At 36.7% G+C, this 26,447-nt stretch overlaps 1 protein-coding gene and 1 long non-coding RNA gene across 3 annotated transcripts; both read left to right on the top strand.

Annotated features, from left to right (window-relative positions):
- The first annotated feature begins 188 nt into the window (after nt 1-188).
- Nucleotides 189-1,446, top strand: LOC127518773 (uncharacterized). Its single transcript, XR_007931649.1, has 3 exons — nt 189-829; nt 1,179-1,252; nt 1,362-1,446. It is a non-coding gene; the product is annotated as an uncharacterized LOC127518773 (long non-coding RNA).
- Nucleotides 1,447-3,490: 2,044 nt separating this feature from the next.
- Nucleotides 3,491-24,984, top strand: LOC127518757 (interleukin-1 receptor type 2). 2 transcript variants are annotated; one of them, XM_051905852.1, is made up of 10 exons: nt 3,491-3,735; nt 4,077-4,152; nt 13,076-13,340; nt 14,500-14,662; nt 14,775-14,952; nt 15,085-15,147; nt 15,253-15,318; nt 16,412-16,547; nt 20,721-20,854; nt 21,834-24,984. In XM_051905852.1, exons 1-10 carry the CDS (start codon nt 3,718-3,720, stop codon nt 21,971-21,973), a joined length of 1,239 nt encoding a protein of 412 aa, XP_051761812.1. In that variant the 5' UTR covers nt 3,491-3,717; the 3' UTR covers nt 21,974-24,984. The 2 variants fall into 2 exon arrangements, with proteins under 2 accessions (XP_051761812.1, XP_051761813.1); XM_051905853.1 differs by lacking the exons at nt 15,085-15,147; nt 15,253-15,318.
- The last annotated feature ends 1,463 nt before the right edge of the window (nt 24,985-26,447 follow it).

The raw sequence follows: 26,447 nt of genomic DNA on the forward strand, positions 1-26,447 counted from the left end.
CGCATGACATCGCTTAGAGCACCTTTAACGAGAGTAGCCTATAAACCCTATAATTTAAACGTGCTCATGTTATAAGCTCAGTGCTTCCCACAGGTTTGAAATATACTTGCGGTGGTAGCCAGGTGAAAAATCCTCCTATACCCACGGCACAAAAATGGTCTACTACATGTGACAAACAACAAATAATGTGTGATTTTTAACAGTATTTTTATTTATTGAAATGAATTTTAATTACATAGCATACTATTACATTTAATTACATACTAATATTATGCATTATTATGCATTGCAAATTATGCAAAATTACAGCATTTAAATGGTTCTCCTTTTCCTATGTTCTCCTTGCTATGTCATATAGTGTCTCTCTCAGTGAATGGGACATAGATTTTACAAGTAAAATTTATATAATGAATAATATATGTGTCAAATAATGTTCTTAGTCTTTTCTTCCTGTGGTGGAGACTACAATAATTTACTGTGAATTAAATGGAAATCAAATTACTAATATTTTATAGTCTGTGCTTCCAAATGACTCCTCAAGCTTTAAAACACATCACAAGTTACAACATGCAGACTTTGAGCCCATATTGGACAGTTGGCAAACTTGTAGTGTAACAAATTTAACATAATAGTATTTTCCTCAAACACACCTATTGTTTCACTTCAGAAGACATTGATTCGTCAACTGAGGTCATGTGGATTACCATCGTGTTCACTTCGTTTGGTATTTGACCTTCTTGCGTGAACTCACAGAGATGGATTATTTTTCTTAATATCTCTGTATTCAACAGAAAAAGAGAATGTCATAATCCTCTGGAACAGCATGAAGGTAAGTAAATGATGAGATGATTTCTGTTTTTGGGTGGATTATCCCTTTGAGTTAAGTTAGCTTAAATGAATGTGCCTTTGTGATATTCCACTATCCCTTCATTTGTAAAAGTGAAAATGCGGAGCAGAAGTGTGAAAAAAGGCTGATTCGACTTCTCCTCAATCATCAGTTTTTTTACTGTACTGTCCAAAATTATGCCCATTAAATATCTTTAAAATCAACTATACCTGTAATTGTTTTAGTTCCGGTGTAAACAAAAATATCAGGAAATCCAAAACTAGTCAGAAGACAAAGTGCATGCCCTCTGTACCTGTACAGATGTTCAGTTATTGTGTTTTGTCTTTTGTAGGAGCAAAGAGCAAAACTGACAGTGGTGGACAGAGAAGAAGTGCCCTTGACGAGGAAACCATGGCAGCCATATAGGTAAGTCAATACTTGGTGAAAGGAAAATTTACTAGAAATATTTAGTAACTGATTTAATAGAATAGAATTAATTAAAAAACTTATTTAATAACTGATTTTTGTCTTGCAGTCAAGAAGAGATTTCCAAATGTGTCCAAAGAGGCTTTGAGGATTTGAACTGGGGAAACAGACTTCTTGAAAGCAAAAAAGATATATTTGTTTGAATATATTGTAATGTATATTTTTTGAACATTGTAAAGTATGTTCTTTGCTGATTTATTCAAATGTTCACAACAAATAAAAGTTTTTCAAATCTCACATGTGGATGTATTTTCTTGGGTTGAAATATATGTAGGGGAAAATATATTTTTAAACGCTTTTGAAAAATATATTTTGAAAATATATTTTTTAAAAATGTACAAAAAATGGCCAAAAAATATATTTTTTGAAAATATATTTATGTAAATATATTTGAAAATATATATTTTTTTACCGTATGGGCTGTAAGCTTTTATATACAGTAGTTCTGTTATGTTTGTTCTGAAAATTGACATGACATTTTTCCTCACTCAAATTCCTACATAACTTCTAAAACAACATTGAGAAGCAATAAATACTACAATTTTAAGATTCTGTGTGTCACTAAAGTCTGTCAATCATCATTAGAGCGCCACCCTCAGGCATTCTAGTTCTGCCAAAAGTGTGTCTGATGTGTTCAGCGATTAAAATATAAAGCTTACAAAGTGGTTATTATAAACTAAGACCCAGAATCTGCCGCAGCTATATTTATGGCCAGGAGCCGCTACTGTTCTGTAGTGAATAATTGACTGGCGTGTGAGACTTCTTCACCCGCATAACGCTCACGCAAAGTTTCCACATTGTTTGTGTGATATCCACTAGCTCACCTTCATTTTCAATTTTGCGACGTGGCATTTTTCTTTATCACCGGTTGCTCGCAAAATTATGGACATTGAAGTCCATTGACACAATTAAATGAATTATTAAATAAATGAGTAAATAAACAACAAGCAAATTTAAACTTGTTTGCTTAAAATTTCTGCAAATAATTTGCTGATGAAAACGTCTTTTTGTACTGGCAAAAAACAAAAATTCTTGCCCCCCCCAACTCGAGAGTCAAATGTCGCCCATGGCCATGACCCTAACCCTAACCCTTACATGAGGAGCAAGGAAAACACATGGCAAACAGGAACCATGACTGAGAAATATACAAAATAAAAGACATGAAAACAAAACCCAAAACAAAACATGACAAAAGCACAGAAATGAGAACTGACAAAAATTAAACCAAACTGAAGATCACCCTGGTAGAGCTCAAGCTGAAATAGAGAAAAGAAGGAGCTAAATAAATATGACAATTTAGAGGTCAGAACTAACCACACATATGGGGCAAGAAGACTTTGGAAGAAATCTCATGCAATCTTGTCTCTGTGTCTTAACAGGAAAAAATGCTTGAGAACTGAAGAGTATATTACACTATGTGAAGTTATGACATCTGAAAAAAACTGATGACAGGTCAAGAGATTAATTCAGTGTCATGCAATAAATAATCATTAAAAGTGACGTTGTCTGATCGTGACAGCTTTATGTAAGTGCTATTTAAAGGGAACATGCCAACTACTACTGTCCCACTTCAGCTTAGAATGTGAGAACACTGAGGTCCTTTAAGTTGTGTTGCCTGCATGTGATTCTCATGTAGTCCACATTTGTGTGCATCTGTGTGAAAACATATACTTTAATTGTCTGTAACTTCAAATGTGTCATCAGTTTCCTCTTCTAAAAACTAATGAAATTTCATTTCATATAATGTAATGGAATTCTATAATTCTAAAATGACATATAAAAACATGTGTATGTATGTATATAATAGATGTCTGTAGAGGAACTGCAAATGTCATCAGTTTCCTCTTTTTTTCCCAAAATGTGCAAACATTGGCATTTGTTTTAGAACATCATGATTGCATCAGACAGAGCACACGAAGTACACATAAACATGAATAGCATCTACATCACCCGAGATTTAGATGTCTAGTGTCCTATTCATAAATCAAGCTGGTCAAATACACAGTGTCACACACATCTGTCTAACAGCTTTGTCTGTTTTGTATGTTTGATTTCACACAATTTGTCATGTGTCATAACATTATATGTCTGTTTACACTTCTGAAGCAAGATTTACACTTTACTGTGTCATTGCCAGCAAACACATGGCAGTGTATTTCTATGTGTAGGTCTTTGTCTTTATCTACATCCTCTGTGGAGAGGTGAGTTTGATCAGCACTCTGATTTGGAAATGTGGAATTTCCACTTATTGATGAGGAAGCTTTGTTTGCATGGGATTAGGGTTTCCCCCATAACCTGACCATAAAACAGACACACGGAGAACTGTCAACTGCCTATCCATGCCCTTTTGTCTCTACGTCTGTCTGCAAAGCGCTTCGAATTTAATATAATCGTTCATCATCATCATGATCATCCATAGGCAGGTGAGAGATGAAATTCCATATTGAATGTCTTTATATATATTTCATATTTATAACATATATATTATTGTGGGACAACATTAAATAATGCAGAGATGTGTTGAGTTCAAAGATACATATTTTATGAATATAGAGTTCTTTGATTTCACTTATTGCCTAAAATCAGTATTATCATTTATTGGGGTATTTAGAGTTTACAGAATCCTTTAGATTCTGTAGATCAACATGTATTCATATTAATGGTGGTGTTATGTTGTATGTTTTTAAACAGTTTTTTTTTTTTTGTATGTGTTTTTGTATTGGTTGTCATGTTGTGTGTTCTGATGTATGATCTTTCCTGATAGCGTCTCTTTGATTTTGGTACATACATTGTCATACTTTCCATGAGATCATTCCTTAACTCTGCACTGGCTCTGAAAGGTAAATATGAGTTTATACAGTATATATAACAGTACAGAATACACACACACACACACACACACACTGTTGTTCAAAAGTTTGGTATCAGTAAGATTTTTAATGATTTTAAAAGAAGTCTCACCAAGGCTGCATTTATTTGATTAAAAATACAGTAAAACAGTAATATTGCAAAATATTATTCCAGTGTAAATCAGCTGTTTTCTATGTGAATATATAGTAAAGTGTAATTTATTCCTGTGATCAAAGCTGAATTTTCAGCATCATTACTCCAGTCTTCAGTGTCACATGATCCTTCAGAAATCATTCTAATATGATGATTTGATGATCAAGAAACATTTATGATTATTATCAGTGTTGAAAACAGTGTAATTTTTTCAGGATTCTTTGATGAATAGAATGTGCAAAAGAACAACATTTATCGGAAATAGAAAGCTTTAGTAACATTATACACCGCTGTTCAAAAGTTTGGGGTCATTAAGATTTTTTTATGAAAGAAAGTAATACTATTATTCAGCAAGGACACATTAAATTGATCAAAAGTGACATTGAAGACGTTTATAATGTTACAATCAAATAAATGCTATTCTTTTGAACTTTCTTTTCATTAAAGTGTCCGGTAACACTTTACAATAAGGTTTCATTGGTTATCTACACTAGTTAACATGAACTAATGGGGCGTTCACACCAGACGCGACTTGCGCGAATATATCGCGCTATTCGCGAGTAGTTAGGCACTTGAACATTTTGAGTTTACTCGCTTCATTCCACTTCTTTCTGAATAAACACATCAACTCGTCAGCGAGAAAGTAGTTGTAAAATACGCCGAATAAGCTCAATTTGCCGGCTTTAGCTAGCTTGTAGTCTCAATATGTGTATATATAGCTCAAATTGAGTAAAGAGCGTTTTTTACAACTTACCAGATTGTCCGACCTCCTCACTCACTTTCTACCAAGCAAGATCCTTTTTATTCCTGTTTCTATAAAAGTACGAAGATGTATCGCACAGCGACGATGATTTTGTCCTCCATTGTATTTTTCAACTCGCGTGAATCACGCGTTACGCGCGTCAAACACCCGAAACGCTCTATTCGCGCGAATCGCGCCGCAGGATATCTATCGCGTCTTTGCATTTCCTTAACGTGTAAATCACTCGCGCTTAACGCTTCATTCGCGTCTGGTGTGAACGCACCATACGAATGAACAATAGTTCTCCAGCATTTATTAATCTTTGTTAATGTTAATTTCAACATTTACTAATACATTATTAAAATCAAGAGCTGTATTTGTTAACATTAGTTAATGCACTGTAAACTAACATGAACAAAAAACGAGCTGCTGTATTTTTATTGACTAACGTTGACAAAGATGAACAAATACACTAACAAATGCATTGTTCATGATTAGTTCATGTTAGTTAATATATTAACTAATGTTAACAAATGAACCTTTTTGTAAAGTGAAAAAAAAGTACACAACTGTTTTCAACACTGATAATAATCATAAATGTTTCTTGATCATCAAATCATCATATTACAATGATTTCTGAAGGATCATGTGACACTGAAGACTGGAGTAATGATGCTGAAAATTCAGCTTTGATCACAGGAATAAATTACACTTTACTATATATTCACATAGAAAACAGCTGATTTACATTGGAATAATATTTCACAATATTACTGTAGCCTTGGTGAGTAGAAGAGACTTATTATAAAAACATTAAAAATCTTACTGATTTCAAACTTGGATTTGTCAATTGCATAAGTTAGATATGTTCTAATGTGGCAACTACAGCATGTATTACTGTAACATCTTTAATTCCGCAACAATGGTTATTTGAAATGTGTGTAGCATTGCTTGCTATTGAATTAACTGATGGTTCAAAGTGCTGATTGTCAGAGTAATTGAAGGAAGATCACACTGTTATGTCCTGGTGATTGAATCAAATGTTTTAAATTACATATGACAAATTTGTTTGTAAACGTTGACTATGTAGAAAGAAAATACTTTAAACTGGAATGAAAACATAAGATTTGGTTTTGAAAGTGTCACAAATTGTGTATAGGAGAGAAACAGTGGGGTCACAGCTCTATAAGAGTTCGGTACAACAGGAAAAAGCAACAAATGCCCAATGCTAGGTTTATTTCATTCATCTTGTGCAGACAGTAGTTCAAATTACGGTGTGTTCCTCCTAGTGGCATTTACTCCCCCCTGAGGTAGTTGGTACAGCCCAGCCTCCAAGCAGTAAACAGAATGCACTCTTGCCAGTGTAATGGATGCAATGGCCATTTTCAAACTTATTTTTTGATTAATGTGTTGTTCATGGCCTACACTGTCATTTTCTTTGCACAAATGCACAAAGTTGAATATTATGCTTTTTCAAGAAATCACAAATCGACACAAAACAGCACAAATCCAAATTATTTTGCCTCATTTTAACAGCAGAAACAAACTAAAATACTCCGTCATTTATGGTTATACAGATAAGAGTAAGACAAATAAACACAATAAAAACTAAAAATTGTACTTTTATAAAATAAAGAAAACAAACAGGATGCCGCTTTCTGCCATCCCGGTTTTCTTGCGGTGAAGTTTGTGTGCCACAAAAATTAATCGAAACTCAGCGTCCCAGCCAAAACAGCCAGTTTTGTCCGCAGTTTCCCACGTGGGTTATCCCAGATAAAATGAACACTGCTCAGTGTGCACACTACAGGCTGTTAAATGAAACACAGAAACATGCTGGAGTTAATGGGATAATGAGGTGATAACGAGCAGAATCACCGAAGGACAGAGGAACAACAAGAACTACGACTTCAACCACAGCCTAAAGCCCAGGCACTGCACGATTTTAGCAATCCTATAAGATCATTACAAATCACACTGTGTGACATGGACCTATTAAACTTGAGTACGACATTCATGTAGACTGTACGATGATGACACCTGTTGACTCGTAGGCTACGATGCAAGTTTCTATAGAAGAATAAAACGTCATCAGCATGCGCTAGTGGTTAACAAAAATACCATGTTGAACCACACTTTGCCAGTTGTAGTTTTTATGTGATTTTCTTATTAAAACTGTTTTTTTGTTATAATTCTAGAAGAGATACAGCACAAAGTTAATAACACTTCACTCATATAAAGCTCAGCCATTAAATCAGTGACTTAATCCACTACATGATAATTATATTCTTGTCATCAAGCAGCTGACAGCAGCTAAACACATTTTCTCTTGCCTTTCTTGCCTTAACAAGCAGCTATAGCAGCCAGAGAAAAAACTAACACTAAAAAAAGTCAAGAGTCAAACTGCACAACTAAAGCAAACACTGACCTCGATAATGGTGACATCAAGCCAAACTATTATTTTCAACAAATCATCAACATTTAAACCTCCTGTAATTCTCAATAACAACTTTTGTAAATAAAGTCAATCTGGTTAGTAATAAGTGAAGCTGGTAATGCTGTTTATGGAGTTGTTTAATCCTCCTCTGGTGAGATCTTGAGAGATTTAATGTCTTTTATCTTCAGTTGATTTCATCGAAGGCTGTGGCTGAAGTCAGTCGTAGTTCTTGTTGTTCCTCTGTCCTTTGGTGATTCTGCTCGTTATCACCTCATTATCTCATTACCTCCAGCATGTTTCTGTGTTTCATTTAACAGCCTGTAGTGTGCATTTCAAATGGGCTAATCCATGTGGGGCCTTCATGGAAACTGTGGACAAAACGGGCTGGGCCCCAGTTAGACAGCTCAGGTGACACCCGTATGGCTGTGCTGGCTGGGGTATAGGCTACTAGCAAGGTCTTGCATGCCATCTGAGCTCTTGTTTTGGGTAGGTGCATAGATCGTCTCTTCTTCTTCTGCTCTTTTTCCTGTTGTGGCGGTTAGCAAACAGTGTTGCATTACTGTGCATGCCCCCTTCTGGATCGCCTGTAACCGACTGTATTTGTGGTCTGACTGTGTGCACCGAACTGTGACATCTGTACCATGACGGTTCAGGATGAATACATCTACCGTTACACCCCTAGTAGTGTAATCCTCAAACGAGTGAGACAAAGAATGAACAGGAATCAGGAATTTTCATAAGCACAGAGAATAAACAAGTGACAACAGGGAAAACTTAGGGATTATACACACAGGTATGAAACTAATCATAAACCATAGTAACAAACCAGGACGAGAACTAAGGAAATCAGAACAGTGGAAACTGAACCAAAACAGAACATGACCAATACAGTACAGGGAGGAGCTAAGCCAGAACCGACTGGTCGATGGGCCGAGCTGGAGCACACAGGATTGGACTCAGGCCTGAGGTGGAGCTGGAGACCCGAAAGCCCAAGACAAATCAGAGAAGCTGGGTGGAGCCACCAAAAGAGGAGCCAAAGGGAGCTAGTGGAGGTAGGGCTGAGGAACTGGATGGAGGGAGGCTGGACAGGACCATTAGCGACGAAGGAGACTGTAGATTGACCCAGGACCAGTGGATTGAGGCTCTTCTAAGGACTTTATTCCTTGGACTGCATCTCTTTGGAATGTACTTCTTTGATTCTTTGAATTTGATTCTGAATGCAGTGGAATTGAAGATTCTTTTAATAATTGAGTCCCAGTCTTATGGTCCACACGGCGAGAACCACCAACTGGGAAGTTAGGACCCTGACTGCAAAGAAGACAGAGGCTACTACAGAGCTATTTCACCTGGTGACCAGCTGGCTGAACCGAGAAGGGTTGGAGTGTGTTTGCATGTTCTCCCCGTGTCTGCGTGGGTTTCCTCCAGGTTCTATGGTTTCTCCCAAAATCCAAAAATATACAGCATGGGTGAATTTGAGACACTAAATTGTCTGTAGGTGTAAGTGTGCGTGTGTTATCCCTGTGATGGACTGTTCACCCATCCAGGGAGTTTTCCTGCCTTCGGATATAGACTCCAGCCTCCCTGCGACCCAACAATGGACAAGCGGCTTGGAGAATGGATGCATGGATGGCTGTAAGGATAAACTACTACTGTACATGAACTAATGAATGAGTCATTTATATAGCGCTTTATTATGCACTACTGCAGTGATTCCCAACCCGGGGTGCCGAACCCCTAACCGCTCCCCGGACGCCACACCAAAAATGGCTGCCCACTGCTGTGTGTGTGTGTGTGTGTTCATGTGTGTGCACTAACTGGATGGGTTAAATGCAGAGGCCAAATGGGTTAGCATGATTGGCCTTCACATGTCATGTTTCACTTTCACTTTAAATCATAAGAAAGTTTGGCCTAAATTTCAGTGCAGGATTGCAGGGATTGTGCATAATTTTCATTCCCACGCTCACATTCAAAGTGAACACATAAAGCCGCCTCTCATACAGTCTGTGAGTGCTAAACCGTTCTGTGTTAAACCGTCAAATACACAGAAAAATAATGTTACAATGTCAATCTTTCCGAGTATTCACATAAGCACAATTGTCCTAAGTGAACGCAAACAGTTCAGAAAGAACTTGTTTATATTGGATATGTGGGTCAGATCTCAAAGTGAAAGCAGCTTAATAATCATGGCACTCTCTGGGACCTATTTTAACAATCTAAGCCAGGGGTATCAAACATATCCCGCGGGATGATTTGAACTATGATAAAAAAAAATAGAGAAGTACTAGTCCACTGGTCATAAATCCAAACGTTTTTGTTTGTTTTTTTGGTTTATTTTGGTCAATCTTTTTTCTGGCTTTGCAAACAAAGTGCTTTGTAATAATTTCCCAAAATTTAATTTGTGTGGAAATATTTACCAAGTCTGTAAACAGGATGTTAACACAGGCACACGCTGAATACGGACACAAAGAGGAGAACAGACGCGTCAGCAGAGAAAACACTGTAACATGCACAAGCTCACTGTTCACGAAATATAGGAAGAATAATATAAATATTAAATTGGGGTTGATATGAATGTATCTCTGAAGGGAATTCAGAAAAGTTTTGATGGCTTTTCGTCTGATCTCCTTATAAAGTAGTAACCTACAGCGCTGCTTTGTGTACAGCGGTAACCATAGAAAGCTATATCACTGCTGTTCCATAAGCGCCACCTGCTGTCAGAGAGTGAATTTGCATTTTCATTCAGTCCGTCTGCTGATTTTGTTTTGTGTCTTATGTAGCATAATTTCACAAAGCTAAAGTCAGACCATGCTGTTTTTGCTGTTAATCTTGAAATTATACAATCATTTAAATGAAAAACAACTGCTCATGCTCATAACATCTTTGTTGGGATTGTGATAAAAATGCAGTGTTTGCCTCTAATATCAAAGAGCTACACATATTTTTTGAACAAATAAACAACAAATAAATTTGCTTTTAAAAAAAATCTGCAACCAGTATCAGAATCGACCAATTTGCTTCTAAAAAAAATCAAAATAGGTGCATCACTAATAAAAAAATATTTAAAAAAGCATTATTTTAAAAATCTAACAGTTTTCGCTGTAAAAACAAATACAGTTTTAAGGAGCAGTGTACTGGTTTTCTTGCAAATTAATTTGTTGTTTATATGGTTAATATTAATGCAACTATAGGCGCACTAAGGTTTTTTTTTTTTTTTTAATTAATTCGGCCGCACTTGGTTATTTTTTTCCAATCCGGCCCCCAACCTAAAATGAGTTTGACACCCCTAATCTAAGCACATGGTCTAAAGCGCCCGGTGCAAGTGCCCTTAGGGCGTGTCCGAATCCACTTTTGCTAGTTTAACGACGGGAAAAATGGTTGGTGCACCCGGCGCATGGTCTAAAAGGATTGTCCCTCTTCTCTTAATGAGTCATGGGTGTGTTTTGGGTGAAACGAGCAATAAACCAACCAGAGTCTCATCTCCCATTCCCTTTAAAACCCAGTTGCGCTCACGCAATGGCAGATTCACTGTTTACATGGCGGAATTTGCAAGCGGAAAAACTGAACGCTTCTCTAGCGAGGAAACGGATCTGCTCGTGCACGAGGTTAAAGCGTGAGCAGACCATCTACAGGACAAGCCGCATTCCACCAAAGCATTTTTATCTTTATGCACACAATAATAATCGTTTACATTGTAATTCTTTTATTTTTTCTATTAGGCATGTTTGTGTGCTGCTGCGCGTCCCTGTGTGTGTAATAAGCAGAATGAACACGCGTTGTGCACCCGCATATAGGCGCATATTACTAACGCACTCTTTAAATAACAAAACAAATACTGCGCCATTGACTTTAGAGCAGGTTTTTGTTGGTCAATGGCGCAGTCTATTTCAGTTCCTCAAAATAGTAACACTCCAACAATGCGCCTGAACACACCTCGTTCTCAGACCAGCACGCCCATGGGAGAACAGATGGGCGCAAATGCATTTGTTATTTAAACAACGTGGCACAGGACATGAAAATGATCGCGTCTGGCGCCGCATTACACTGGGTGTATGATAGGGCCCCATATGTTGTCAATGTTAATCAAACAACAAAAGACAAAGAGAGAATCACCTGCTGCTCTTGACTGATTCACTTTTGTAACTTTGATTGATCTGTATTTAATTTTTTACAATGAAGACTATCCAGTTGTTTTACGTTTGATTACTTCATTCAGTTTCTGTAGTATTTCTTACCTGAATAGCCCTACTACTCTTAGACCTACCTAAAAAAACTTTAAGCACTTTATTTTTATTTGTATCTTTATTCTGTTATATTTATTTGTGCTATTCTTAGTAATTTGTTTTATTGGTGACTGTTTACTTGTCTTGTAGATTGCAACAAAAATAGCCCATTGTAAAAACACAAATACATTGAGTGAGTAAATATTTAGGTGAGGTAGTTGTAATGGTAATTGAGCAAAGTTTATAAATGAATAAAAGCATACATTAAAATCTGTCATCATATAAAGTGATCTCTTTAGAAGAAATTATTGATTGCCTATAGGTTTTCAATGGATGGACAAAATGAGATAATATTAAAAACATTGATATATTACAATGGCAGCCACAGTACGCCAGCGCCAGTGCGCTCAGCACACACCAGCTAAAGGTGGAGAGGAGAGAGAGTGATAGAGTCAGTTCAGTGGAAGGGATTTTTGGAAGCCATGATTGATAAGGGCCAATGGAGGGAATTTGGCCATGACATCCCTACTCTTTACGAGAAGTGCCATGGGATTCAGAACCTTGGTTTAACATCTCATCTGAAGGATGGTGCTTGTTAGAGTATAGTGTCCCTGTATACTGGGATGTTAGGACACACACAGACCACAGGGTGAGCGCCCCCTGCTGGCCTCACTAACACCTCTTCCAGCAGCTACCTAGTTTTCCCAGGAGGTCTCCCATCCAGGTACTGACCAGGTTCAACCCTGCTTAGCTTCAGTGGGTCACCAGTCCTGGGCTACAGGGTGATATGGCTGTGGCTACATCCTGCTGAAACACCACTACAGTATCTAACAGGAGATTAATCACGTGTGCTCCGCTTCACTCCCATTGGTATTTGTTGCAGAAAGTCACTGATCATTTGTATAAACTGTTCTCAACCATTCTTCTCTGGAAGTCGCCAGCTCATAAGTGAACATGAATGTGCTGCCAGTGTGAACTTCAACATATTTAAATTTTTTTAGAGCAGTGTTTCTCAATCCTGGTTCTGGGGACCCGCCACTCTGCACATTTTGTATGTCTGTCTAATCTGACACACTCAGTTCAGTTCTTCTCACCTAATGAGCTGATGGTGTGTTAAATAAGGGAGTCATACAAAATGTGCAGAGCGGTGGGTCCCCAGAACCCGGATTGAGAAACACTGTTTTACAGAACTTTCCAGACATTGGGACCCATGGTATCCATCCGGTCCCTGGTACACTCAGACATCTGAATACCCTAGTGTCAAATGTCCTAATTCAGTAAAGTGTGATGTTGATACTCTGCTTGCATAATTACAATAACAGTACTATTCTATGTTGTTTAATAAGTTCTTGTGATTGGTTCAGGTAGTTGTGTGGTTGTGGGTCCAGAAATCCCGGAATATCAAGTTCAAGGCGAGGCGGTTATCATCAGATTCCCATTTCTTGAAGATGCAATTAATTACAGGAAATTACAAGTGGACAACAGCTCAACATTCCACATTGATCACATCAACCTGAGGAACCAGAGCAACCTGAAGAGCTGCCGGGATCGGGTGAAGCAGAGTGGGCGTGGCGTCCAGCTCCTTCCATCTCATCCGTCAGACTCTGGAACATTCACCTACACTTTAAGGTCAGATCTTATAGACGTGCATTGTCTTTCAGTTCTTCAATTCCTGTTTACTTTCTCAATTTAAATTCAGGGAAGGAAATCAACATAAATTAAATACAGTTCAACAAATACTACCATAATGTTTATTTACAATAGTACTTTACAACACGCTTTATCATTTAAATGACATATTATTATTAATATATCACGTTTTATTTACAGAAAGCTAAATAGAAACGTTAATAGTTTTCATAAAAACAACGTCACAAGTCATGTAAAAAATCGTAATGGTCCTAACTGTTTTACCTTTTGATTTTGGGGTGAAATATGAGTCCAGCATTCCTAAACTCTAACTATCAGTCTGATGTATTTCACACCACTCTTGCACTTTAAGCATGGTTTATATTTATAAGAGCGATTTATTTTCTTTAAATGTTTGATGTGATTTATGCAAAAAATAAACATGCAAATGAATTTGACATTAAATATAGGCCCGGTTTCACATACAGGGCTTAGACATTTAAGTAGCTTCTATAAATGTGCCTTAGAAAAAAAAATTACTGGTGTGCATCTTGAGACAAAACAATGGCTCTGACATATTTAAAGATATGTCAGTACAAGTTGCTTTCAGTTAAAACAGCTCAAACATGCATTTTAGTCTAGGACTAGCTTAAGCCTTGTCTGTGAAACCGGGGGATAAACTATAGACCATTTAATAAAATTTCTGGAGGTCCATGACCCGCAGAATTTAGTTCTGACCCTGATAAAGCACAGAATCAAGGTCTTGTTCAAAATATTACTTAATTCCAGACAGGTGTGTTTGATTGGGACTGGACCTAAACCCTCCAGGAACACAACTGAATAGTCCTAAAAGCTGGAAAGTTGAAAATAAATCTAGTATGGAAGTTGCTCTAGGGAAGGCTTTAATCTTTAAATAAAAGGTGTGAAGGAACCTTTATTGGAAAGTGCCCAAAATGGATTTGAAATATGAATGAAAAGTAGTAATATGGAAACACTATGATTTATGCACTAAATCCAGCAGAAACTCCAGCACAATCGGCAGATGTGTTTGCATGGGGTTTTTTTTATTACAGTTTTAAAATGGTTTAGATTATTTAATTAAATGATTACATTTGTTTTTGTTAGTCTACATATAGTCAGTAATGCATTTTTCACTCAGGAGCAACACGTTCTGTCTCACTGGGAGTATTTCTGTAACGGTCTATGAGGCAGAGGAGCCAAACACGATGATGACCTACAATGCACGTGTAGGAGAAGATACAAAAATTAATTGTCCTCATTTGAGATATTTCAAAAGGAAAGAAAATCTTATGTGGTACAAGGTAGGTCACTGCACATTGTGGAAAACAACATGTAAATAAATAATCCAACTGAAATGACAAAAATGTTTCTAAATTGGCTGTATTCTTAAATTGTCAATTGATTAATTTACAGGATTTTCAGAGCACAGCGCTCCCTGTTGGCAGAGGACAATATACAATAGAGAGAGGCATAATTCTGTCCATCAAAAACATGTCTGTGAAAGATCAGGGCTTCTACACTTGTAGGCTAAATGTGATATTCAACAATACCCGATACAATGTGAGCAGGACCTGGAGAGTTCAAGTGTCAGGTAAATAAATTCCTATATAAATTCATACGGATGGTTGTGCCACTACCACTGTTGTATGAGCATCATGTTACTTTTCTTTCTTTCTAAACCTGTCGGACAGTTGAACAAATGATGACTCTAACATTTCTTTAGCCCCAGTATCAGAAAGTGCCGCACCAGAAGTTGTCACCTCTAACAATCTCAATGCTTTCACATGCAAGTATCAGAGATTCTTTTTAAATTATATAAATATTTAACCAACATACTGATCTAAAACTGATTAAAATAACAATTTAATTATACTCCCTGGTACTCACGCAGCATCAGGTTATTCATTCCCCTATATTGTCTTTCCTGTGAATGGATCCTTCATTGAAAGTCATTTTGGTGAGTCCACACTGCTAACAGTATTGATTTATGTGTTTATTGTCAGATGTTTAAATAATATGTTTATATTAAGGTCATACTTTTCATGCCACTGTCCATAATACAGTATGACAGTACTGGATAATTTTAATAAAATGCACTGTACTTAATACAAAATGAAACTTCGAAAAGACAGCAGCCAAATGTATTTGGATTTTACACACAGTTTAGGGACAATTTTACACCATAATAATGGACAATGACAACCTCATTCAAATAAATCCACAGCAGTTACTGATCATAGAAGTGTAATGCAAATGCAAATAAAGTTTAATAATGAAATAACAAATCTAAAAACATCAGAACACGAGGAACCGAACAGAATAGATCCACAAGGAACTGAACTGAGGAATCCACCAACATACAGCCGTAGAATGACAATACCTGACAATGAACACAGGAGACACTGGGGTTGATATACACACAGGGTAATAGACTTACAGACACACCTGCGGACAATCAGGGAACTAAAAACGACAAAGAACTTCAAAATGACTCAAGGAACAGGAAACACTTCAACACCAGGGGCAGGTCCGGCCGCAAACACAGGGAACATGTAGTAAGAAGAAAATGAAGATATTAGCAAAAAGGTCATGTGTTAATATAATCTTTGAGTAAAATGATAGTAAACAGATTTGGTTTGTCTGGCATGACGGTGGACTTCAGTTATTCAGACTACTATGAGTAATAAATAGACATAAAGCAAACATTGCTCATATTCACAAAGCAGTTTGTGTACACGTGTTCTATTGTTGACAAATCTGGATTATTGTAAATAAGGGAGCGTACGTTTGTCTGCTTACTTGTTGTTTGCATAAAACACCCAAACTCTCTGCAGAAAGGCTTTCTTTACAATCTCATCCCTCTCACCTCTGAGGATTGAGATGGTAAAATAATATATTTTAAAATTATTAAAATTTGATAAATCATTAATTCTAAAACCTTGTTAAAACATTCCCACAATTAGTAAATGAGGCCCACTGTTTGTTTGCTTACTGTGATATAGTGATTATCAAACAGCTAACCCAATCTCAATGACACTGTTGACTTTCAGGCTCACGTTTGGCGATCAGCTGCGTGGTGCGTGTTGGAAACCAGTCAGCTCAGTCCACAGATGTGACGTGGCTGGTTAATGGCCAGCCAGTTGAAAACTCTCACCTGGGGGCACGTGCATTTCTGACAGATAAAAGGTAACATTGATGCCTGCAGTGTTCCACTTAGAAATTGTGTCAGGAATGAACTAGAACTCAAGCACAGGGTGAGAGGAAAAATGTAGTTCATTGGAAAAAAGGACAAATTCAAATGAAGATGACAGCAAACAGTCCAGAGCACATGAAAGAGAGGTCAGCGAGTTCACTAGAAACCTTGGTGAGGCAGAATTGAGTCCGTGGGCAGGCAGGGGTCAGTTCCAGTTGCAGACATGTGGAGAACAGCTATGCCTAAGATAAAACAGACCTATCAGCTGTCCGTGTACAATAGTACTATTTATATTATAACATATTTAGAAAGTTTAGCATGTACAATTACATTTATTCATTTAGCAGACACTTTTATATACAAACACTTGCTAATTATTTGAGATATTGCAACCACCATTTACTACCATTATACCAACAAGTACGAGCCGGATATATATTTAAAAACAAAGGTCATATGGCTTCAGAACAACATCAGGGTGACTAAATAATGTCTACGTTTTTATTTTAGTGTAAATTTTCCCTTTAATGTGCTAATAAGCAAGAGAGTGATCGCTTCACATCTGGGGATGGACACTTTACTGAGCAGCTGGACAGTGCAAAAACTTTGTTGGTTTACAATCCCTTTTGAATTATTACTGCAGTATTGCTGTGTACCACATCATGATGGCGTCAGTAACAGATTGCTTTGTGGCAAACTTACATGCCTGAAAAGTTAACAGCCAAACGTATCTTTACAAAAGTTCACAATGTTGTTGCAGAAGAATTCAATATTTTTAATCAGGTTAGAAATTGATTATTAGTCACTTAAATCCCTTTATCTAAACCTCTTTGCTTAACCGTCAGTCTCGCACATCTGCAACAAAGACCATCATAAGAACCGCGAGAGAGACTCGAGAGCTCTGATGATGACACAGCTGTTCCACTATTGGCCAGATTCACCCATGATGATGATGATGATGATGTGTGTTTTGGGTTTATTCTGAAACATTCATTTCTGTTTATGCATACAGATCTCTTTACAAACACTTTTTGTGTAATCTTTATATTGTCAAAAAAAAAAAAAAAAAAAAAAAAAACCTGATAAAAATTAGTAACTAAACTCATGTTAATTTTAATTTAAACTAATTAAAATAATATTTATTTAAACGGATAAATTGATCTGATTTATTAGAGTTGGCATGAGTTTCCTGTGGGTCCTCCGGTTTCCTCCACAAACCAAAGACATGCAGATTGGCAGAACTGAAGTCTAGCCCTTAGGTGGACGTGAGAGTAGGAATGTCTCTGAGATGTACTGGCCATGCTCCAGCATCCCCACGACCCTACATAGGACAGGTGGTTTGGAGAATGGATGGATGGTTTTCAGCAAGAGTGATCTGATGTTTAGCAGCCTCAGCTTCGGAAAATGTGTATATCTTCATTTTTATTTTCATTTTCGATGTTAACAACAAAATTTGTTTTTTGTTTTTCTAAATGATTTAACAGATGTTTTGTGTTTGGAAGTTCGTGGAGCAGACATGTTATGATAACTTGAGAGTACAGCCTCTTTCTTTTCAACAGGTCAGGCGAGATCTACCTCAAAAACTGTTAAACCAGGGCCTAAAGCTAACTTAAGAAACTTAAGACATAAGAAAATTTACTGGCCATAAATATTTTTTCACCGGCCATGAAAGTTATGACACCAAAATTTTAGATACCAGTGAAAATTCACTATTCTCTACTCCAATTCCGATACCACAGCTAAAACTACTAGCCTTAAATTTAAAGGGGACCTATTATGCAAAATTCACTTTTACAAGGTTTAAACATAAATATGTGTCAGCAGTGTGTGTACACAACTACCTTATAATGATAAAAATCCACCCGCTCTTTCTTTAATCCCCATAAATCATAAGATGTCTCAGAACAAGCAGTGGTGGACGAAGTACACAAATCAAGAACTTGAGTAAAAGTACAGATACGTTTCATAAAATATTACTCAAGTGAAAGTATTTAGTGCTCCTTTTCAATTTTACTTGAGTGAAAGTACAAAAGTACTGATTGATGAATGTTTATTTTGTAATTTTATATAGGCCACTTTAATTTAATTTAATTTTATATTTTATATAATCCTATTGCTCAAAATACTTATGAATGATTATGAATTGTCAGATAGCCACTAGTCAGTAGGGATGGAAGATTAGTGGATGCAGATACATAATATGTAATGTGTGGTGACGAACAATATAAAAACAGACGAAACATATAGGGCTAAATACATAACATTTTAAAAAATTGCTGCAGCAGTGAGGAAGATGAACGTGCATGTGTTATTTTAATTTGTGTTTTAATTCTGGATAAAATGAGAATCAAGATTTTTTTTTTTTTTTTTTTTTTTTTTTTTTTTAAATAGAGATCATGATTCTCCCATGATTCTAAACAGACAACTAAACAAAATTGCATATAATTATTTACTAAAGGACAAAATATTAATTGCTGCAGTCTATTTAAAAATATTTAATCAATTAATTTAAAAAATGGGTCTGAATTGAATGTTTCATTACTGGATGAATCAATGTTTTTGAACAAATCTTTTCAATGAATCATTCAATGTCAAATACATTTTAACAGTCACTTGTCGCCTCCTAGTGCCGTAACGACGTAATTGATACAATCGTTATTTGAAGCGGCAAGTTTTAAAATGTGATTTGATCTGATTGAATCGAGATCGCGATCTGTAGACACATTGATGTGGACGTGTCGCATTAAAGCATTTCAGTGGGCTTAAACAGATCGCCCTTTACAGCAGATTTAGTTCAAAAACAACTCTATGATTTTCAGTTACAATAATTCATCCTAAAATTCAACATTAGTAGGCTGACTTACTGTTCACCATCAGTCGCGCGCACTCGAGGATCCAGTTATTGGCTAATTTTCAGTCAGACTTGTAAACTCTGAATGGATCATTGAATCAATGATTTGATGACTCGAGAACAGCTGCAATAAAATCAGTCCAATCCGCGAATGAATTGTTGATGTGATTTGTGAACCGACTTAACAGGATGATTGAAAAGAATCAGTTCGTGCACGAATCGGACACCGCTTTTGCGTCTCTGAGCATGTGCCGATTTCTTCATTTTAAAATAAGGAGTAACGATATGTTTTATGAAATGTAGTGGAGTAAAAAGTACGATCTTATGCTTTGGAATGTAGTGAAGTAAAAGTAAAAGTTGCTCAAAATAAAAATACTCCAGTAAAGTACAGATACTTGAAAAATGTACTTAAGTACAGTAACGAAGTAAAAATACTTCATTACTGTCCACCACTGTCGTAAAGTGACGGTTCTGCATTTATGTAAACGCAATTCTAGTCAATAAAATAAAAGAGATAGAGAAACAGCTGTCATGAGAGGGGTGGCCAAGCTTAGGCCGATAGTGGCCATGACCAGCACCTGTTGAGTCTGAGTCTAGACAGAGCCCTGTGTCTGAGTGATTCAGACAGTGTAAATATGCCTTCCTTTGGGATGAATGAAGACTGGTTTCACATCAGTTTCATGCAAACCTCCATAGCGCGCACACGGTGTGCTCCGGTTCAGAGACACAAGAGTACAGTGCGGATCGAAAACATTAAATCTAAAAACGGCATGACCACAAGACCCAAACCATATTTTCATGGTCTTTCCTGGTTATTTAGCATTTAGGCTCAGACTTGGAGTCCTGTCTCACGTACTACAACACTGCGATAGTCTACTGTGCATCTCATCACCACACTAAGCAGGCTGTGGGCCAAAGCAGATTACAGTGTCTGATAGCCATTCATCCGTTCCCCGAATCATTTGTGCTCTGTAGGGTCGTCGGGATGCTGGACCCCACCCCAGCGTCCACAGGTGGGGGAAGACCCTGGAGAGATGGTCGGTCCACATGTTTGATATCATTTTTGCCATTTCACACACCTCTTTAAATTATATTTAGGGATCTCCTTCACAGCAGGTGTGTTGCTGAGTGGGGAGAAGCTGATGTAAGTCCTAGCAGCTAAATGTGAAGAACAGTATATAAGATTTTTATTTTTTTATTGCAGCAATTTGTGTCAGAAAACTTCAGACCAAAAGAAAGTCAGTTCAACAGAGACTTTCGTTCATTACTCACTACTAAGTTGAATTATCATCACACAGAGATTATGTGTTTTCAGTATCACAGGCAACCATCTTGAGGTGCAGCTGGTTATCCTTGAGCTTCAGCAAGAGGACAATTGGACAGAATTGAAGTGCATATGTCAAAACCAAGACCAGAAACAGGAAGTTGTCACTCAAATTAAACTAGAAGGTCAGTACCCTTTGGTCAGAGGGGATATTGTATGCTTCTTCTTTTTTTAAAGTGCTTGTTTGAAATGTCTGTACACTCATATGATAACACATCAGTAGCCAAATAACAGCTGTTTTACTCTACATGAGCGGATTGCCTCATTCTGCTTTGATCACATGACCAGCTAAATTCCAGTCACTTTATTGTGGTAACCCCATAGTTATTGGACATTCTCTCTGATAAATTAATCTAACTAATAAATTAATCATGGCTGACTGCTAATAGTGCATTTCTATAAAGGCATCAGTGTTGTAACACGTTACAAAGAAATATGATTTTTTTTTTTTTTTTTTTTTTGCACATCTAACTTCAGTCAGTGTCAGTATTTTGACACATATTCAGAGCCTGAAGTTTTTATACATGTGATCTTTAGAACTGCCTTATGGTCAATTTAAAGGTTTTTGAGTTTATTAAATTAATTGATTAGTTTATAGTTTGTTGTTAATTTGTATGTTAGAAATGCATTGTCAAGTCAAATTTATTTGTATAGCACTTTTCACAACACATTCTTTTTAAAGCAGATTTACAGAAATTCATAATGTTAATGTTTATAAAATGTAAATATCTTCATGCCTTAGTCATATTTAGCAGAGCCAGGCAATAATATATTTACATTTTGCAATGAGACAAGCAGTCGAGCAGTTGAGATTTGTTATATACTGGATTTTTCCTTATTCATGATTTTTGGTCATGCTGTGGTAATTTTTTGATGTTTGGGCCTGTTCTAGAAAAAAAATATAAATATATGAAGTATTACACATGAATAAAGACATGTATAGTCATATAATATATGTACAAAAATAAACATTATTTCAAAAATAAACATTTATTTATTTTAGTGTTGAATATGAATTCTTTTGACTATTAATATGTTACTAGTGTAAACAGTAAATGCTTGAGGCTGCTAAACTAACTGTATGCCATATCTTTCTTTCTGTAGACTCAGAGCCTTTGTGGATGGTGATAGCTGCTATATCCTCCTGTTTTATACTCGTGGTGTGTGTTTTCTTGTATCATTTGTGCCAAAAGCCAAAGAAACGAGGGGACTACATTCAGGCACAACAGGACAGCACCATTTGAAGATGGCTGCCTCCAGGGATGGGCAGTATTTATGATACATGTATTTCAAATACAAAATAGTATTTTGTAATTTGTATTTGATAGGGTTGATGAAAATGGCTTCATATTTTGTATCAAAATACTTTAGTGTTTTGTATTTTTGTAGTTTTAAAATACTGTAAAATACTTTGTAAGAAGTCTACATGATGACATCATAATAATGTGGCCTCTGATTGGTGCTTACTCAGTGGTTTGCCCAGACTTGTTGAGATCAGAACAGAACATTGATCCATATGGAAGAAGGTGGTCAAGAAACTTGCAGGCTGACAGCTTTCCATAAATTTTTGCATAAATTGCTGCAATTTTCAACAGTTCATGTTAAGTTTTGGTGTTCGTTTTGGTAGCCAGGCTAAATAGTTTACCAATTTACATAATGTTCTTGAAAACTATTATACCGAGCAGCAGCCCCCTATATTTATGATTAACAATCAATTGATTAATTAGTTAGATACTAGTTGCAATGAACACAGGTGCCATCAGTTGTCTTCTTAAAAAGACTTGTTTGTCATTGAGTCAGTGTTGCTGATGCAAAGTAGGCCCTTTGTTACCAAACTTCAAGTAACTAAATTAAGATACAATTATGAGTCATTTGCAAACATTAAACTGTTGGTTACTTTAAAACTAACCTTCATCTGGGAGATCACAGGGATATGTGAATATTTGATCTGTTAAAGCCACAATATGCAAATTTTCTCCGCTAGAGATTGCTCATTCAAATCAAAGGCGTAGTTCGATGACACCTTGATTTCACAGAATCATGGGAGGTGTTGTCTTCACGTCTACAGAAGAATCGGAACGGGATTTATGCAGAAATCATGTTCATGGATGAGATTATTAACGTTACTGTAAGCAGAGCATGGGGGAGCAGTAACGAGGCCACTGGAGCGATTGCTAATGAGAGACGAGCGCGACATGTCTCGACAGCAGCGGATCTTTTATTATGCTGCAGTCGCCGCTTCTGCTTCTTCCGGTCATGTGCACGTAGGGTAAAGCAGCGCTGTTTATCATATTAGATACATTTGTGTGTTGAAAGTTGTTATAATGCTACTCTGTGCGTTCACTCAGCGGCTGCTATGAGACACTTGTTGCACACTGAAGTAAGCTAGATCGATATTAGTCATGGTAAAACATGGTACTCGCTGTAAATCTAGAAAACAAGATTCAAACAGAAAGACTTAGGGCCAGATTTACTAACAGCTTGTGGCAGCGCAAACCCTCTTTTGGCATTAAAAAACTACTGTCGGGATTTACTAAAGACACGCAGTGTAAAATTAGAGCTGAAAAGGCGTGGACTGAGTTATTTTTGCGGCTGACCTTATTGCATATGCATTTGTAGGAGTTTCCCTTTCAGATGCAAAATTTATGGGAGGAGAGTATTTAAATGAATCATGCTATGCAATTTACTAATGTTTAAGCTAGTCAATTTACTGGTATTTGCACCATTATTTAACACCCTAAAAAAGCCTAAATGCCTTAACCCATTTTGCGACATGGCTGCAATTGTTGCTGTTAGGAGGAGACACCGCAGAGAACAGAGAGCGCGTGGTAGAAGGAAGATTATTAATTTCTTTGAAATGCCAGAGTAAGACGTTATCCGAACATATTGTTTGCCTATAGGGCAACATAGCTTGGTAAATGATATTATATGTGTACGTGTTTGTCAGATTGCGTGTTAAGTTGTGCCTGTGTCGACCCGCACCTGATGAGAGCATCAGCATCAGCTCTGTTTATTTGCGACCCAACGCTAATTTGCACTGCTCTTGGTAGATTGCGTTAGTCATTATGTAAATGATATGTCTGTGTTTGTGATCTTTAATTTGCGTGTCAGCAGTAGATCACGTGCAAAACTTGCCACTCCCATCGACGTATTTGTGGAATTGTGCTCTCACGCTAATTTGCCCCGTTTAGTAAATCTGGCCCTTGATGTGTTAAGCTTTATAACATGATGAGTTTTCTGTCGATGAATGTATCCAAACAGTTGCTCATCTGTCTAATAAAACACATAATATACAGTACTAAAGTGTCTTTGATGTTTCCATGGTTTCGAGAAAAAATAAAACGGAAATCGAGGGTAATGATGCCATTGATAGGCGACACACGGACACGGTCTGTGTCCTGATTAAAATTGCTTATTTCTCTGGATTTAAACATTCTTGGAAACGTGGGATAATGTAAGTACACAAGTCAACAAAATATATAACACTGTTCTAGTGGTTTTTAGATATTTTAATCTAAAAATCCTACATATTGTGCCTTTAACTGGTTTCATATGTCAGATTTAGTGCATGACTCGGGCAGAGAAAAGCTGAGTCAGTGTAATGGTGAAGGAATAGATCAAATGGGCCAATTGATGGAAAGTTTGCGAAGAAATTTCATGTTCCCTTGTAAAAGTATTTTTTAGTATTTTTAAAATACAAAAATACAGTAGTTTATTTTGATACATGGTGTGGCTGCTGTATTCTGTAGTTTATTTTGATACACTTAAAATTAAGGTATTTGGTATTTTATTTTAAAATAAATTTTGATGTATTTTTGCCCGGCCCTGGCTACCTCCTCACATCTTTAACAATGCAAATATTTTTGTCATGTTTTACATACACCCTCCTGTGTCTTTAGTTCTTGTTTGGTCTTGTCCTGTATACACATTGGTAAGACTTGGTTCCTTGTTTTCTTACAAATAGCTTTTAAATAAATCTGCACTTAAATCCTTACAACCTCTACTTAAGCTATCATTGCAAAATCTGTGAAGACTTTTTATCTTCTTTTTTTTGTGTGAAAACACTAACTCATGAAAAGCCATAGAATAAAATAGAAAATGATTTCATTTGACATGTCAATTCTTGGACAATCATTCTTTTCAGACAAATTAAAATATTTCAGTCTTCCTTAGTTCATTTAGCCTTGTTCAGATTGTCAATCCAAATCTGATTTTTGTGCATATTCTTCAACTGGAATCCAATCTTATTTAACAAGTGTGAATGGCAAAAAAAAAAAAAAAAAAAATTAATTAATTAATTAATTAATTAAAAAAAAAGGAAAACAAAAATCACATGAAATACAAATTTTACAAATCCTTTTCAAACTACATTCATTTGTGGTTTGCCATCCTATTAAAATAAAATTTCTGGAAATCTGGGGCCATATGTATAAAGCTGCTCAGAGTAAAATTTTAGTCTTAAGTGTGTCAAAATTCTAAGAATGACGTAATTTTATTCTTATTCCTAGGCTTGAGAATAAGTATGATTCATAAAGGTTCGTAAGTGTCAAGACTAGATCTCAGCTCCTAAATTATTTAGGAGAGCTGCAGAGGTCTCTTAAAGGGTCATGAAACCCCCTTGTTTTAGCCTGGTCGTTCACACCTCTGAGCTGGAAAAACTCTGTAAAAATGGGCGTGTAAAGCTCTGGAAAAGTGGGAGTGTAGAGGGGGGGAATAGGGGAGAGAACAACCAATGAAACACAGACCTACAACACACTCATTATACAGAATGATGAATATTAATATATGAGCACGGAGAAAAATGACAACAAACTCCCAAGCACAAGGGAGAAATGCGAAAGAATATTTAAAAGGGCTAATAATACTTTCATTACGTTTACGAGCACTGCAGTCTCATGATAAACAACACGTAGTTTAACACAGAAAGAATATAGACATAGTTTAAATTTTGTCCATTCTCTAAGTCTTTTGTTCATCAGAATAATCGTGTCATCGCGTTCAGATACACGAATCAGTGTCCAGTTTACACATATAATTCATTTGAAGAAGACTTGATGAAATATGTGTGCATACACCGTGCTGGTTCATGTTTGGTGCAGGAGAATGTGTGAAATATGTCGATAAAAACTTTAAACACGGATACTTTATTCTCTATAATCCACGTGGCTAGTGTTGTTAAACTCATCGCGGAGCTCCGCGCTGAAACCGATCATATGCGTGCATATCATAACAATCGTATTTTTCATGTGTTCGTATTCAAACTTCAGTTCTGACCGCATCGTGGGCAAAATACAAACAACACTCAAGTGCTGCTGTGCTGAGGGAAACATACACACGGCTCGCGAGTCTGAACGCAGAATGAACAGCACTTTTGTGACGTTTGAATTCTCCGCTGTAATGCGATCTCATGCGAACATATTTTCCATTTGTGCCGGTAGATCACAGCAAAACAATCCACATGCACCCAAACTTCTGCTCTGATCGCGTCGTAGGGAAATGCATTTTTGTGTTGTAGCACTGAGGTGCACGAGCACCAACATTATGTCTCTGAATGACAAGAGACAGGGGCAAGAGAAGTGGTACTTCGAATAATACCGCGATTATAATCGTATGCATACTACAGCGCAGCGATTGGATTGAATGTTCTTTTTCTCATGAATAAATGCAGAGAACCGCCTCGAAACTGTTGACGTCAGCATGTTCGACCAGCCCATACTG

The sequence above is a fragment of the Ctenopharyngodon idella genome, chromosome 9 (genome assembly GCF_019924925.1).
Source record: "Ctenopharyngodon idella isolate HZGC_01 chromosome 9, HZGC01, whole genome shotgun sequence".
Taxonomy (NCBI): domain Eukaryota; kingdom Metazoa; phylum Chordata; class Actinopteri; order Cypriniformes; family Xenocyprididae; genus Ctenopharyngodon; species Ctenopharyngodon idella.